The sequence below is a fragment of the Calonectris borealis genome, chromosome 3, assembly GCF_964195595.1.
Source record: "Calonectris borealis chromosome 3, bCalBor7.hap1.2, whole genome shotgun sequence".
In the NCBI taxonomy this organism is placed as follows: Eukaryota; Metazoa; Chordata; class Aves; order Procellariiformes; family Procellariidae; genus Calonectris; species Calonectris borealis.
This window is the reverse complement of record NC_134314.1, coordinates 108,803,512-108,818,429: the sequence shown is the minus strand read 5'-3', so window position 1 is coordinate 108,818,429 and position 14,918 is coordinate 108,803,512. Positions and strand designations below refer to the sequence as shown.

The 14,918-nt window shown below is 40.0% G+C and overlaps 1 protein-coding gene across 12 annotated transcripts in view; it reads left to right on the top strand.

The window, feature by feature from the left end:
* The window catches only part of TMEM63A (transmembrane protein 63A), a 33,366-nt gene extending 18,809 nt beyond the window's left edge, over positions 1–14,557 (top strand). For 7 of the 12 annotated variants that reach the window (XM_075147229.1, XM_075147230.1, XM_075147231.1 and 4 more), the window contains 10 exons: positions 764–917; positions 1,589–1,695; positions 3,368–3,454; positions 4,104–4,166; positions 5,120–5,282; positions 6,398–6,503; positions 8,753–8,920; positions 12,286–12,401; positions 12,780–12,842; positions 13,437–14,557. In XM_075147229.1, coding sequence (XP_075003330.1) covers positions 764–917; positions 1,589–1,695; positions 3,368–3,454; positions 4,104–4,166; positions 5,120–5,282; positions 6,398–6,503; positions 8,753–8,920; positions 12,286–12,401; positions 12,780–12,842; positions 13,437–13,607 — 1,198 coding nt within the window. In that variant the 3' untranslated portion in view covers positions 13,608–14,557. Of the gene's footprint in view, positions 1–763; positions 918–1,588; positions 1,696–3,367; positions 3,455–4,103; positions 4,167–5,119; positions 5,283–6,397; positions 6,504–8,752; positions 8,921–11,941; positions 12,214–12,285; positions 12,402–12,779; positions 12,850–13,436 lie in introns of those variants that run through there. The other 5 variants (XM_075147237.1, XR_012673177.1, XM_075147239.1 and 2 more) reach the window with 5 other exon arrangements.
* Positions 14,558–14,918: the final 361 nt, after the last annotated feature.

The following is a 14,918-nucleotide window of genomic DNA, read 5'->3' as shown; positions in this document are numbered from 1 at the left end:
GCGCTTACAAAGCTTTTCTAAACATCTCTGAGAGGGGAAGATGGTGGGGTTTTGTTGGTTGGTTGTTTTGGTTTTTTTTTTTTTAAATGTTCTCCCCTCCCACTTGAAGAAGAGGAGGCACAGGGATTTGCCAAGTTACTTACCTAGGTTCACAAAAAGAGTTGTCATAATTGGGGATGTTACTGACCCTCTGTGTCCCTGTTTTGTCTGTTCTAAATACTTGGTTTTGGCTGGGGTTCAAATCATTCCAGTTCTTTTGAGAATCATTTCAGATAATATTTAAGAACTTTACCTGTTTAAGACCTACGGTTGCTGTTTTAATATGGCAGGAAGAGATGCAGGGTTTTTTAATTATTTTTTTCAAATCACAGTTTCTTGGTAGATTCTGCCTCTGATAGCTATTCGCCCCTTGCAGAAATTCTCTGTATCTTCTTTCATCACTGTCTCTTCTTGTTCTAACTTTGTTTAGTACTTCTGTATTATTAAACAGTGGAAGTGTTTCATCCCAAACCTTAACTACATTAGACATTGTGTTTGTTCTTCTGCAGGCGCAATTTATGTTATTATTCAAGAAAGGTTGCACAGTTTTCTTTGTTTCTAATAGCAACTGGAACTTGTGTAGTGCTTTGTTATATAACTTTGAGACTATGAAAGCTCAATTTAGAAAAAGCAATGCCACCTGTTACTTGACAGATAGTATATATTTTCTTAACAGCAAATGCTTACTGCTTGTTTTTGTCTTTTTTTTTTTTTTCCCCCCCAGGAAAAATCTTTCAGTGCATGGACTGAAATGGTGGTTTAGATGGGCTTGCATTAATTTGCTTCTTTTTATTGTGCTGTTTTTTCTTACTACTCCTTCCATAATCATCTCAACCATGGACAAGTTCAATGTCACTAAGCCTATTCACTACCTTAATGTGAGTATCACCATATGTTTGGATATAGCTGTGTATCAGACCAAAATGTTGATAAACTGATAGGTGTATAGTAAGACAATGAAACAATGTCTATAAGCTAAATTCAGGTGAAATTCTGAAGATCGTTTTACGTAACTGCTGATGAAAAAGCATACGTGCAGAATCAGGTCTTCAGTCCTCTGTTGTTCCTTGATAGTAGGCTGAAGTAATTTCATCTGAAACTTTATATTATTATAAATGTCTTATTTGTTTGTAGTAAAAATTTGCATTCCAAATTTACATGATTCTAAATTTTGTAATCAAAAACCTTTGCCAAAAATGGAATTTCAAGTCCAACTTGTATTTATCTTGTATATATCTGGTCCTAGTTTGACTGCAGCTAAAGTCTCTTGCAAGCTATTAATTTTAAATACTTCCCCAAGCTAGTGTAAACTACATAAAAACTGCTTTTGAGACTTCACTCTCATGGAATTTAATTCCCAATTCTACTCTTGTTTTTCATCTTGCCCACCAGTGCTGAGCACTCAGTCATTTTAAGACTGTTTCTGAATATAATTTCCACAGTCCAACCTGCTATAACTTACAAAAAGCAAAATATTGCAGCCTCTGTTGTATCACAGCTGCACTGAAATGTTTTTAATACTTATTCTTACTTTTTCCCCCCCCACCAGAATCCCATCGTCAGTCAGTTTTTCCCAACGCTCTTGCTCTGGTCCTTCTCAGCTTTGCTACCAACAATTGTCTATTACTCAACTTTGCTGGAGTCCCACTGGACAAAGTAAGCAAGATTTTCCTCTGGTGTGGCCTTATCAGCTGAATTACTAAAATGAATGGAGAAAGTGCTTACCTCTTATGGAGCTCTTAAATCCGCAGACCTCTCGTAGCAGGAATGTCATGTTCTGCTATATATAACCAACACTTTGGAGTTTAAGTAATTTGTAATCAATGCAGCAAATGTAATTGGACCACATGATTTGCTTATGCTTCCTTCCCCCCTCCGCCTCTTTGTGTTTAATCAGAAAAAAAATGTATAAGCAGGCTCAGGGGGCTGTAGCTTCAACAGGAGCATGGGAAGTGCCTCTGATCCCATAACCAGCTTGCTCTCCTGGAAGATAGGAGGTGTGGGTTTGGATCCCCTCCAGGCTGAGAACATCACAGAACCCCAGAATCCCACTTCAACAGAAAGTGCTCCAATTGCTGGCACGCTACTTATAAAAAGGGCATCAATCTTTTTGTTATTTTGTGTGGAAAAAATGGTCTGAACATAACTCTTGGTGCACAACTCAGTTGCTGTTGGATATTGTCAGTGGTGATCTGAGAAGACTTAGGGGACCAAGGCCCAGCAGATATGTTGATGCAAGATTTTCAGATACGACCGGTGCACTCCGGAGATGTCAAGCACAGTGACGTGCTGCTAACTTGAAGAACTTGGCACAGCTTGGTTTGGCATACCAGATTTCATCCTCCGTTTACCTACAGTCAGATAAAAGCATGATACTGCACACTGAATCCCAGCTTCACTTGACTTCACTCAATCTTTTTCCATAATGACTGCAGCCATTTTTTGTTTGTTTTTCTATTCTAAGGTTAAATTTTTTTTTACTTTTTAATTTGTTGTACCATTCCTTGTAAGACATCATGTCCAAAATCTACTGTTTATTCATTTCATCAACATTTCTTTTTCTTGGTTTTTTTTTTTTTTTTGGTAGTTGCGCTAGGCACATGAACTTTGAGCCCTTCTCAATCAGTTGAAATACTTTTCTAAAGTCACTAGTGATCACAGATCTGATTTCAAGCCTCGGTATAGTTACACTGATATGTCCCACAGTGCCCAAGGGCTACATGATCCTATAATAAAACCTCTGTGGTTTTAATGCCCTATCAGATGCCACCTTTAACAATCTCAATAGCAATCGCTGTACTTTTCTGGCAACAGTGTGTCACTAGATGGATGTAGTAGGGGTATAGCATTAGTAGTGTCATGTTGTTCCCAAAGACTTGACACTTGGCAAGGACAGTCAAGTAGCTTGTCTAAGTGTCTGGCTTCTTGGCAGTGGTGCCCTTTTACGAACTGCCTGATCCCTCTTGGCATAATACTTGAAGAGCTGTTTGTTTACAAGCTGTTGCGAGATGTGAGTATCATTAGACGAGAGACCAGCTGGGATTGTCGTACATCCCCTTGCTTGTGGTGCAGACCTGTAGTGATGCTAATCCAGAGTCTGGATTAATGTTCAGAAATGTTTTCTTTGCCCAAGAAGATACTGAGAGCTTGCTTGGTCCAAATTAATGAATATCTCAAAGATGTTGGTTTTGTGAGTATCTTGTAGCAATGTGATATGGGAGGGGAAGCTTGAAGTCTGATGGGTGCTGACATTCTCTGGGCAAGATCCTTCATGTGTGGATGTCTTTCGTATGAGCTTCTTACTTAATGACTTTTTATATGTTGGTAGATCTGCAGAGAACAGAATAATGATGCATAAAGTCTACATATTTTTGATCTTCATGGTATTGATTCTGCCCTCCCTTGGTCTGACCAGGTAAAGAATCATAGTTTAACGGAGTAATGTTTGAGTATTTTTATCATATGAGACAACTCACTTCTGTTTTCTGGTTGCTAGTTGAGGTATAGTTGATGTACCCCCACTCCCTCCAGTATGTATGGTTATATTGTCATTACACATTAGATTTCAATGTTCATTTTTTATCCGAGGACCTCATAGCCCTTAAAGTTTCCAAAGGCTGACTTTTCTTTTAGCAAAGAAATTTAACACTTTGTAAGATCAATGACTAATTGAAAGTTGCCCATACTCACCATCATAGCTGAGAACCCAGTTTCCTGACTGTCTTATACTTCAGTTATAGTTGTCCTTTTCTTTCCACCTTTACAGTATTTGACTGTTTCCTCGGGCTAACCGGGTAACATGTATTTGTCCTATCTATATCATAGCAGCTAAAAATGAATCATTAAAACTTTAGTATGAAGTAGACGTTTCTGTTTTGTCTGATTCTGTATCTTTTTTCCTATTTCTGACTATCAGTAACTGTGATAAAGCTAAAGTGGTGTTCAGATTATTTGATTAAATTCTCTCTATGCACTATCCTGATCTGAACTACTTAAAAAGAGAAGCAATTTTACACAGTACTAAGCTGTTGGAGACTGAATTACATTAACCATCTTTCTTTCAGCCTTGATTTTTTTTTCCGTTGGCTGTTTGACAGAGAATCATCTGATTCTGCAGTGAGGCTGGAGTAAGTATTAGCAACTCTTTGCTAAAGGAATACTTAGGACTTTTTTTTTTTTTTTTTTTGCTGTTGACTAACCTTTGTTAGTGTTTATTAAAATTTGCTTGGGGATGGTACCCTATGGGGTGATGTTGAGCTTCTGAATAAGGGGAGGAGAATGCAAGTGATTTTGCTATGAAGAAATCCATATTTTTTTCCTGCTTGCTAATGTATGCAAACATTCAATAAAGAGAAGTTATTTTCCCAAAACCTTACAAATTTTGTGGAAGACAAGAAAGGACAGGATCATATGATGCAGGTGAGAAGGGGACCAGAAAATGTACTGAGGGTTGTTGCATATCATGGACAGGAGATTTTCCGAAGCATTACAGTGAGACCAAATAGCTGCAGCAGTTCTTTTTCTGAAATCCATTGACCCTTAATTTTAAGAAACACGAATGGTTTTACACCAGCATTGCAAATTTGCAGATACTGGTTATTATAAGCTCTTGTGACTGGCTGGAGGGAAGGAATAGAATGCAATTACTAGGAGATAGTTAGGTTTCCAAAAGCTGCTTCAAAATCAGTAACAAGAAGACAATTAGGAGTTACTAAGCTAGGAGAGACAATTATTGTATTGCCATCTTATCTCATCTTGTCTCGGGTTGCTGTTGCAGACATCAAATGATGCTCTTGTCTGTTATCAGCCATCCATCAGACTGCTGTATCTTTTCGTGAACAGTTTATTCCTCATCCGAACTGCAACTCAGCCAGGCTCTTAGAGTATGCTACACTTGCTACATTTATAGCTATGTAGTACTCTTTTTCAACAAGATTATCTGAAGTCTTCTAGCCACTTCTTACGGTGTCTAGTGCTTATCCTTACGGTAAGAGGTTTCCAAAGGCGATAGGGATCCATTGTATATATGCTATATTTGCTTGTCTGCTTTCCAGTCAGTGTCTGATGTCTTTCCTTGCAGATGTGTCTTTTTGCCTGACCAGGGAGCCTTCTTTGTGAACTATGTGATTGCCTCTGCTTTCATTGGCAATGGGATGGAGCTGCTGCGCCTGCCTGGCCTCATCCTTTACACCATACGCATGATAATGGCCAAGTCCACAGCAGAAAGGAAAAATATTAAACAGGTATTAGAGCCCTTCCTTAGCAAGAGGCAATTAAATGACTGATCCTAATCAGAAACAGTGGGAGCCCCCCTCCTTCATACCGTTAACTATCATCTCCTATCTTTTTTTTTTTTTTTTGGCCTTTCTTTCAGTCATCCATGATAGGTTCATATTCTCTTCATTTGCAGTACAGATAACGGGGAGGTATTTATTCAAGTCAGAGATGGTCAAAAATCAAAACTCAGGCTCTGAACTTCAGGTATTATTCTCTTCATAGCTCCAAGTCAGAGTTTTATGATTTGGTTTTTATAGGATAATTCTGATTTTATCTTATAGTCTAAACCTCAGGTTTTTTTAAATTCAAATCTGTCTATAGTTAGTTTCTTCTGTCAGCCCGCAGGTGTGTACAATTTACTTTAATCTGAACATACACCTAGCAAAATATATACTTATTGTCTGTATTGCATTTTAAGTGGTGGACTTTCACTTCCAGATGATGTGTCGTCTTGCAGCTTGAAATTCCAGGTGTTACAATGGGAACTTAAACCTGTATATAGCCGCCCCTGTTCTTCTTTTTCTTCTTTTTCTTTCTGTTTTTTTTTTTTAAATGGATGGGGTGGGTTCCATTTTTAAAAGATTCTTTTAAACATTCACTTCTGTTAATTGTTGCATATTACCCCTTGCTCTGGTTGAAATGATTTATATTTATTTCCTCATCCCAAGAGGAAAAAGTGGGAATACTGACCACACCAAAGCTTTGATATCTTGAGCTTTCTCTACCGGGAAAGCCAACACAAGGAACAGTTCAGATTCAATGGAATCTGCAGGTTCTGAGTTTGGCACAATTATTTTCTGCCTTGTGGTTTTAAGTAGTTGCTTCTTCTAGATAAAAACAGATTCCCTGGGGAGTTACTTTAAGGCTGTGAAAGAAGCAGCATATTTTCTGGAAGTATAGATGCTTAAAACGCATAATACTTCATCTCTAATTACGTCATTTATGCCTCTTGGGGAAATAACTGATCTCTCATAGGGAGAAAATAAGAGAAAATGAATTGTTGCTTTAGTGAATCTATTCTTAACTCCTGACACATTGATAGATGACATGAGAGTTTTGGGTGTTTTGTTTTTGTTCCTAGCAACAAGCATTTGAATATGAATTTGGAGCAATGTATGCCTGGATGTTGTGTGTGTTCACTGTCATCATGGCCTATAGCATTACGTGTCCCATCATTGTTCCGTTTGGTAAGTTTACCGATGAGCTGTGGGCACTGTGTGAGCAAGGTGGGGGCATGTGGGAGGTTTGGAAGGCCCAGTTCTGCATTCTTATTCCAGTTCAAATGCTGATAATCCTTAGGACTTGGATCCAAGTTTCCTTCCCTTCTTGTGGAAAAACAGGGCAGAAAATGTTCTGCCTTTAGAAGTTGAAAGTATATTTAATGTCTATTAGATGCTTATTTTATTTCTCAAGTTTGAGTGTATTAGCTCTGGTCGTGGTTTTTAATAGTTAAGCGTAGGAGTTCACGCAGGTTTGGGGATGAGAGGATTATTTTTATCTCTGGGTTCTTGAGGTCTGGGAGAAACAAACTGCAGAGGGTACCCAGCCTGGAGGTCCACCTTAAGCAGCCAAACTTGATTTGAGACATTCTGATCCCCAAATCCTTCAGGCACATTTGAAATAACTTTTGTCCTAAAGTGTGACAGGAAGGAGGTTGTAGCGAGGTGGGGGTTGGTCTCTTCTGCCAAGTAACTAGCGATAGGATGAGAGGAGATGGCCTCAAGTTGCGCCAAGGGAGGTTTAGACTGGACATTAGGAGAAATTTCTTTACTGCAAGAGTGGTCAGGCCTTGGAACAGGCTGCCCAGGGAAGTGGTGGAGTCCCCATCCCTGGAGGTATTTAAAAGACGTGTAGATGAGGCGCTTAGGGACATGGTTTAGTGGACATGGTGTGTTGGGTTGACGGTTGGACTCGATGATCTTAGAGGTCTTTTCCAACCTGTATGATTCTATGATTCTGTGATGTATGTAAAATGAAGCACAAAAATAAGCATGTTGATCCAGTAGCAAGAGACTGGAAAATTACCTGTCCTTTTCACTACCGCAGCTCTTCTGCATTGCAAACCATTTATCTAAAATTCCACATCCTGAATGAGAATGAGAAAAGGGGCTGTGGTCATCGCTGTGCTATGGACAGCTGTATGCTCCATGGTCCTGACCACAGGGATGTGACCTAACGATGTGCTGACGGCTTTGCTGGGGACATGGTCTTGGTGAACACCATAGCTGCCCTTTGACCAGAAAAGGAAATGCTGTATACTCTGGTAGATTTGCTGGCTTAGAAAACCAGTTAAGTAGGAGTTCAGGGCATGTGGGTGGAGCACAGCTGCCCTGTGGTGTAGATGGAGCTGCAGTCCTAAAGGACCCTGAGAAGGTCTTCAGATCTCTGAGTCACAGACCTCCTTTTTCTAGGGTGTTTCTCTTATTCAGTTGGTTTCTCTCTGTCCCATGAGCAAAACTTAACATTTCTGCCTTAAATTGCCTATATATCTGGGTTTCACTACTTTCTTCTTCCTGTACCAGCCATTAAATCCTGTATGGATGTGCAAGAAACTTAGCAATCTGTCTAGAACTCATGGACAGTTGTCCGTTTCAGTGACTGTGACATGATCTACATCTTATTTTATCGCATCTTTCGTTCACAGAGATTCTGGACTGTCATAAGAATTATGTATAAAGAATCATTTCAGCAGCTACAGATATTTCCACTCTGGAAACCTGTTTGTCAGGCATAAGTAGTACTAAATCATTTTATACAGTTGGTATTTTCCTCTTCTAACCCAGAGCTAGATACAACATAATTAGCTAAATTAGATGTTGTTCAGAACTGGTTTTAATCAACAACCTTATTATGGGGAGAAAGTGGCCAATTTTTTTCTAACAATGTACTTGATATTTATTTACATTTCGTTTTGTGTGCAGTTGTAAATATCTGAATGTGCTACTGCATACCAGAGCTGCTACAATTCATAGCTGTTGCAGCAGCAACTGGCTTTTTTTTTGGGATAAGAAATCGCTGACTTGAAATCCAGTCATGAATCTGTTGAAGGCGGAGGGGGAGACATTAAGCCACTGTTAGACCTTTCTTCCTTACCAGTACAGTGATGGAGGAGTTACCAAGTCTTCCCTACCGGCTTGGCCTCACGTGCCAGCACTGGGAAGGAGCTCTGGGTTCTCTGTGGGAGCATGAGTGGTGCCACACAGAAGTGTGCGGAGAGGGGGAAGGATGGGGAGACCCCAGGGGTCTTGGGCTGGGGATGCAACAACCTTAGGAGCAGGCTGCTGTCATGCAGCTGTACCCCATTCATATTTGGGCTGTATCCACCATTGGTATCTAGATTTTCAGTCACTTGGTTAGTGTAGATCTCCTCACAGAATTGCTGCTTTTTATCAAGTCTTCAACAACCTCTCTTTGGCTCTCCCTTTTTTCCTTCCAGGTTTAATATACATACTCCTGAAGCACATGGTTGACCGTTATAACCTTTACTATGCATATCTCCCTGCCAAGCTGGAGAAGAAGATGCACTTTGCAGCTGTGAATCAGGCCCTTGCGGCTCCAATTCTCTGCCTTTTCTGGCTCTATTTTTTCTCATTTTTGCGGCTAGGTAAGTATTACCTTTTTCCACCTAGAAGCTGCTCCTACCTCTCTGCCAACTTACCTAAATTATATGTGAAGTTTCAGAGGCTTTGTGAGCTTTTCTTTTTGCTTCCATAAATGGGAAGTCATAGTGGTTACCTGTGGCACTGAATTATACAACATTTGCAGCTTACACAAGTTTGCGTAAGATACTCTGATGCAGATGGCTGATATGTTAATTTAAAACTGTTAGCATGGAGCTTCATATTCCTTCGTCTTACAGGAGATCATGTGTTCCCTAAATCTGTAGAGTTTGAATTGGCCAGTTGGGCTGTGGAGTGACAGGCAGTAAAAATGATTAAATAAAACAAAAATCTATTTAGCTCTTTCTAGTAAGATGGTCTCTGGCTTCACTACCTGCATTTGTGTAGTCTGTGCATAAATTTAATTAGCCTGGGTGAATTGGCTACTGCCTCTGTTGTACACCTGTCATTTAGGAAAAACTGTTAAAATGTTGGCTAATGCTAGTAAGACCTGTGTTCTACATCATCCGTCAAACTTTGCATGGAAGTCTGCAGTGAGATGGTGACTCTCCTCCCCATATTGTAATTCAAAAACTCACATTTTATGTGTAACTTATTTAATTTATAAATAGGGATGTTCTGTATTTTGCAAATACTTGGCATTGATGGCATTGGCTGTAGTGTACTAACAGCTTTGACATCAGAAAAGGCAGGTGATAGCTTACGGCTTTTTATCCGTGATGTAGGAGAAAGCATTTGGGCATGGAACAGGGATGCCCAGTGATGCTGGAAGGAGTTGAGCTTCCCGTCTTGGGAAGGAGGCCCTTGGTATTTTGCCGCCTTCTCTGTTTCACAGCACTGATGACAAATATCCATGCTTGAATTGTGTTTTTCTAGCATACCAGTAGTAAAAAAAGATATTGTTGGCAGACTGTCAGCTAACTTTAGAGATAGCTCCCTGTGGATGTAAGAGGCACTCGGAACTATTGCTTCAGGCTGTCCTTGGATTTGAGCAGATGTCCCTGCATTACTTGTATGTTTGAGAGCTTGTTTTTTCCCTTGTTTTGAGAGCTGTCTTTGCAACGAGGAAGACTAATAAATCTATGTCTTCTAAAACAACGGCAGAATTTCTAGAGCATTCTTTAGAAAAATCAACTCCAAACACGCAGCAATTGATGCACCTCTTGAATTGTTGTGAAGGAATTCCTGGTGTAGTAAAAATTAAATCTTTATAATAATGTTTTCTGGTTCTGCATCTGTGGTAAAACCATCATTTGTCATGGAACTTGGTAATGGAAAACACAGGCCGGACTAGCGTGTTTGGCTTGGGCAGTATAGAGGATCCTGTTTACAGGATGTTGTTCAGCGATTTGTCAGTGCACAGGGCAGTCTGGCCTCGTGGTGTGAGTCTGAGAGGTAGGAACTTGAGTTTTTGATTTCATTGCCATCGATTTCATTGCTGCTTCTGGTGTCAAAGAGAAGGAAGGAGGGGGAAGAGTGCTCTCCTTCCTTATCTGTAAAATAAATCAGTTTATGGTGTGTAAAGCTTGATTGCATAGTCATTCATTTGTATAGTTTGCCTGGTATGGATATTCCAGTCTGGTTGCAGAGTACAGTGATAATACTGTGTTTTCTCACTCATTGTATTAATGTAAGGCTGGGAGGACTTCTGTTCCAGTTCTCAGTCAGGATCAAATATCACTTGACTGCATGCAGAAGGTGATAGGCTGTACTGGTGTCATCTATTTCCTTTTCAGTCGCTGTTTTCTTCCTCAGCTCTCATGCCATCCATCCATCATACACCAAAAGCACCACTGGGCCTCTCACAACAGAGGAGGCGATGGTACTATCTGCAGTTCAACCCCTGTCTCCCGGGATAGTCACTTAAGTCCCGTGTTCTCTAGAGCTCTTGGCAATGAGGAGTGTGGAGGACACAGAGCAAGGAAAACTGATCTTTGGAGATTTCTTCTTCCCTGATCTCTGCTGTTTTGCCTTGTGGTTCACACCATACATTGGCTTTGGTGTAGACATGCCTCATCAGCTGGTAAATACTGATGTAATCTACACTTACAGAAACAACCTCTTCTAAAGGACGTTCCAGAATACCCGTAGGGAGTTTTTTTCACTTCCCTTTTTGGTTTGAACAGTGACATGTTTGTGGGGTTTTTTTTGGGTTTTGTGTGTGGGGTGTTTTTTTTTTTTTTCCACTCATGAACAGATCTGCGCAGGGCTTATATAACCTGCTAAAAAGTAAAACTTGTCTGTTCTGTGCCACTGCATATGCTGGGGTTGCCACAAAAATATTTGAGGGTTGGTGTTGCCTCTTTTGACTAAAGAAGCTTGGAAACAGCTAGGTTTTGGGTTTTTTTTCCCCCTAATATCTTATTCAAGTCATCTTTGCTGCAAAATGAGATTAATTTCTTCAGAATATTTACCCAGTGGACCTGAAGAATCACTGTTATCATTATAACTTTTTCCATGCTAGAGGCTGCTGCCATGTCCTTTCCTATAGTTCTCTTTCTCTTTCTCTCTCTCAGCTTAGTTCATGTTTACTCGATTTCTTCTGTTGTTCCTTTTCCTTGGATTCCTCCCAGTTCTGTCCATATTTTATCATGGTGTCCTACACAGACAGAGCTGCTCAAGCTGAAGGTTCAGTAGCACCAAATTATTTTGTATAGGTACCAGAAACTTGCTTTTTTTCTTTTTTTTCTTCCCATGTTTTGTGATAACATCACACTATTGGCTGCTTTGCAGCTTGTAATCGTAAGTTGTATTCTGCAGTGCTACAGGGTTGTTATCCCTCATATCTACTTTTCTTTTTTCTTTCCAAATTGTAGTTTACAGTTTTCTACATACAATTTCATCTTACTGTTTATTTTTGTTTGTTTTTGAAAGAGGATGGGGTCGTCTAATCTATCAAGGTCATTTTTATTTTTTTTTTTTTCCCCTTTGGGTTGTTTGCAAGACATCTAGTTTGATGCGATCATCATATTTAATAAATGGACTCTATCTATTACATTTCACAGATCATTATTGAAAATATTTTAGAAGTGGGTCCAGAATAGATGACTGAGGGAGGAGGAGAAGAATCGCTCTGAGTCTTGTTTATCATTCAAGTATTGCAGCTGCCTTTCTTGGCCTTTAAGGAAGCTGGGGAAACAGCTTGCTCAGCAGTTTTACCAGTCAACAAGCTTTGTGCGTAACGAGGTTCTCCTGTTTGTGGCTGGAAATGGCGTGCCCTGTCCTCTAAGGAAAAAAGAAACACGAGGCTTCTGAAAAAGGGAAAGATGAAGTAAAGGTTTGTTTGGTTTGTGAGTTTTTTTTTCCCTGCTACGTATTTTTATATTGTATTCTCTGGATATTTTTCTAGGCTTTAAAGCACCTACAACCATGTTTACCTTCCTAGTTGTCAACATCACAATTGTTATTTGCTTGGCTTATACTTGTTTTGGCTGTTTCAAGTACCTGAGCCCACTGAATTATAAGGTGAGTGATGGATACCTAACGCCTGTCAGCACCTACCTATGTGCTTGATGTAGCACCAGCTATTCCTACCGGGTTGTTTGTGCCTTCTCGCTAGCAACATCTGTCCACAAAGGTTCATTCCAGTAGGATGGCTAAAAAGGGCTGATAGTAGAGGTAGGCTGCTTGGCATGGTGGAGAGTCTGTCAGTGTTAGCAGGAATTGCACTTGAGAGGAAAGAGCAGTATGGAAGAAGTATGCAGGAGGATTGGAGGAGAGAGTACCAGCACTGCACAGAGATCTCTCTGTGCAGGTTTTTGGGTGCTTAGGATCTCTGTATATTCTTTGACTTACCAATTTGATATTGTCTCTCTTCCTTTCCTCACCTGTTACTGATTACAGATAGAAGACATGCAAGGTGAAAGAGGAAACGACACAGATGTACCAACCATCCCAACATCTTCTGTAAGAAGTTAAGAGTTACTAATATTCTCTTACGTTTCCTAGAAAAACTTAATTTCTCACCCTGCTTACCAAAGAGCTTGTGTAGGACATATTAGTCTGAATGGACTGTGGGACTTCCCATATGTGTGTGGGACCAGAGAGTTCTGCAGCTGGGTTCCTTGACTGTTCCCAGGTGGTGTTCCAGAAGTACCTTCAGCTGATATTTTAGGAGTAGTTGAGACACACTACTTCCAGCAGCTCTGTACACTCTGTTCTGGGCCTTACAGCAGACAGATCCTCACATCTGGACAGCTGCCAAATGCAGTCAGTTGCCACTGCTTTGTGACTTTGAAAGTTCTGACATGTAGCAGGTCTTACCTGCCATGCCACTAAAAAGGACTGAGGTAGAAATAGAGTCTTTGTGCCACAGTCTACAAGTACAGGTGAGCGCTGCACCAGGAAGCCTCCGTTAGGGTGCAAAAGGCCTTAGGTTTTAAGGTGAAGAATGGGAAATGGATGAAAAGAAGAGTGGCGAGGGGAACAATTATCCTGGGTGAATTATCCCAAGGTTATACTTTGAGATACTAGTAAAATCCTTAACACTTGTGATTTCAGATGTACGTCCCCCGAGTTTTGCAACCTCATTCTACAGAAAGGACGATGCTTGCCCATAAAGAGCGGCAATCATATGGCACCATGGACACCACTAGTTCACAGGCAGAAGAAACCATAAGCTATTCTGCTGGACCTGCAATTATTGAGCAGGCATCGAGAGGTTCGCTTTGAATGCCAAGGACTAACACAAGGTGGAGCACTTGGTCCAGGTTTAGGAGAACTAATTCCCCACCACCACCTACTAAGTATTCTGTTTTATTTACATATTCCTGCCTACAGAAGAGGTACAGAAATAATTCATTGTGTGGTCTGCAGCTGTGCTTGGAGATTAAAAAGCCGATGCCTTGGGACTGATTGTTTTCCAGGCTGTCTACGCACAGTGAAACAAACACGTTGAGCACAGAGATGCTGATCCTCAGGGACTTCACTTATGCTATCTCATCACTTGCCTTATGAAGATAACTTATGCTGCATATAGATAATTGGTCACCAAAGTAAATGCAGCTATTACAGCTGTAATTTATTTATTCAAAATAATTCTTGCTTTTTTTTTTTAAATAATAAAAAGAAAACCTTTAGTATTTATAAACCTCTTGGGATGTGTTAAATCCTGAGGCAATGTCACTTTTGATGAAAATGCTGTTTGCGTGGGCGCTGAGGATGGTGTGTGGGAGTCTCCCCTCTTGTCACCCGAAGTAGTCAGTGTAGACTTGACCATGTTACTTTTTTTTCCTTAAAAGAGATGAGGGAGTTACTATGCACTTGGGTACTAAAAGTACCAAAGCAAAAAGACTGGCATAAAGAAGGGAGTGATTTATCTGATACTGTTTTTTTATGTATATTTTTGGAGGGCATTTAGGTTGTTAATTTCTGTTCACTATTTTTAAGGGCCTTCCACAATGAAAGTTCACCTGCCAACAATAAAGGATGTAAACATTTTATCTTTCTTTTAATCTTGGGTCAAAATGACAGATCTCTGGGTTTTCTCTATAGTGCCAATTATATGAGCTGTAAGATACTAAGTTTTTAAATTATGTAATAGGTGCCAATTTATTCCAAAGTACATTGTGTCAAAGTGTAACTAATAATCACAAAGCAATAAAACACTGAGTTCAGAGAAATTTCAGGCTGTCTTGATTTATTTTTTTTTCTTTGTGTCTTGAAACAGTTCTTTTTCTACCTGCCTCACAGCATGATCAGTGTCATGAACTGTTTGTAAGAGCATTGTCATGAGGCTTAGAATGACAGCATGTCCCATGAGAGATTTGAATATTTTTAAATTTCTCTAGGGGATGACTCTTGCTAACCTTTGGGTAGGAGAAGGTTTTGGTCCTCCCAAGCCCTCTATTTGCCTGCCCATCGTTAAACTGTTAGTTCCTGAACTTGACCTTTTCTAGCATGTCTGTGAAGCAGCAACATCTTGAGATTGGAGTAGAATTTTTGCCATAAATAAGTGCGTGCAGATGTTCAGTGTCTTGCAGG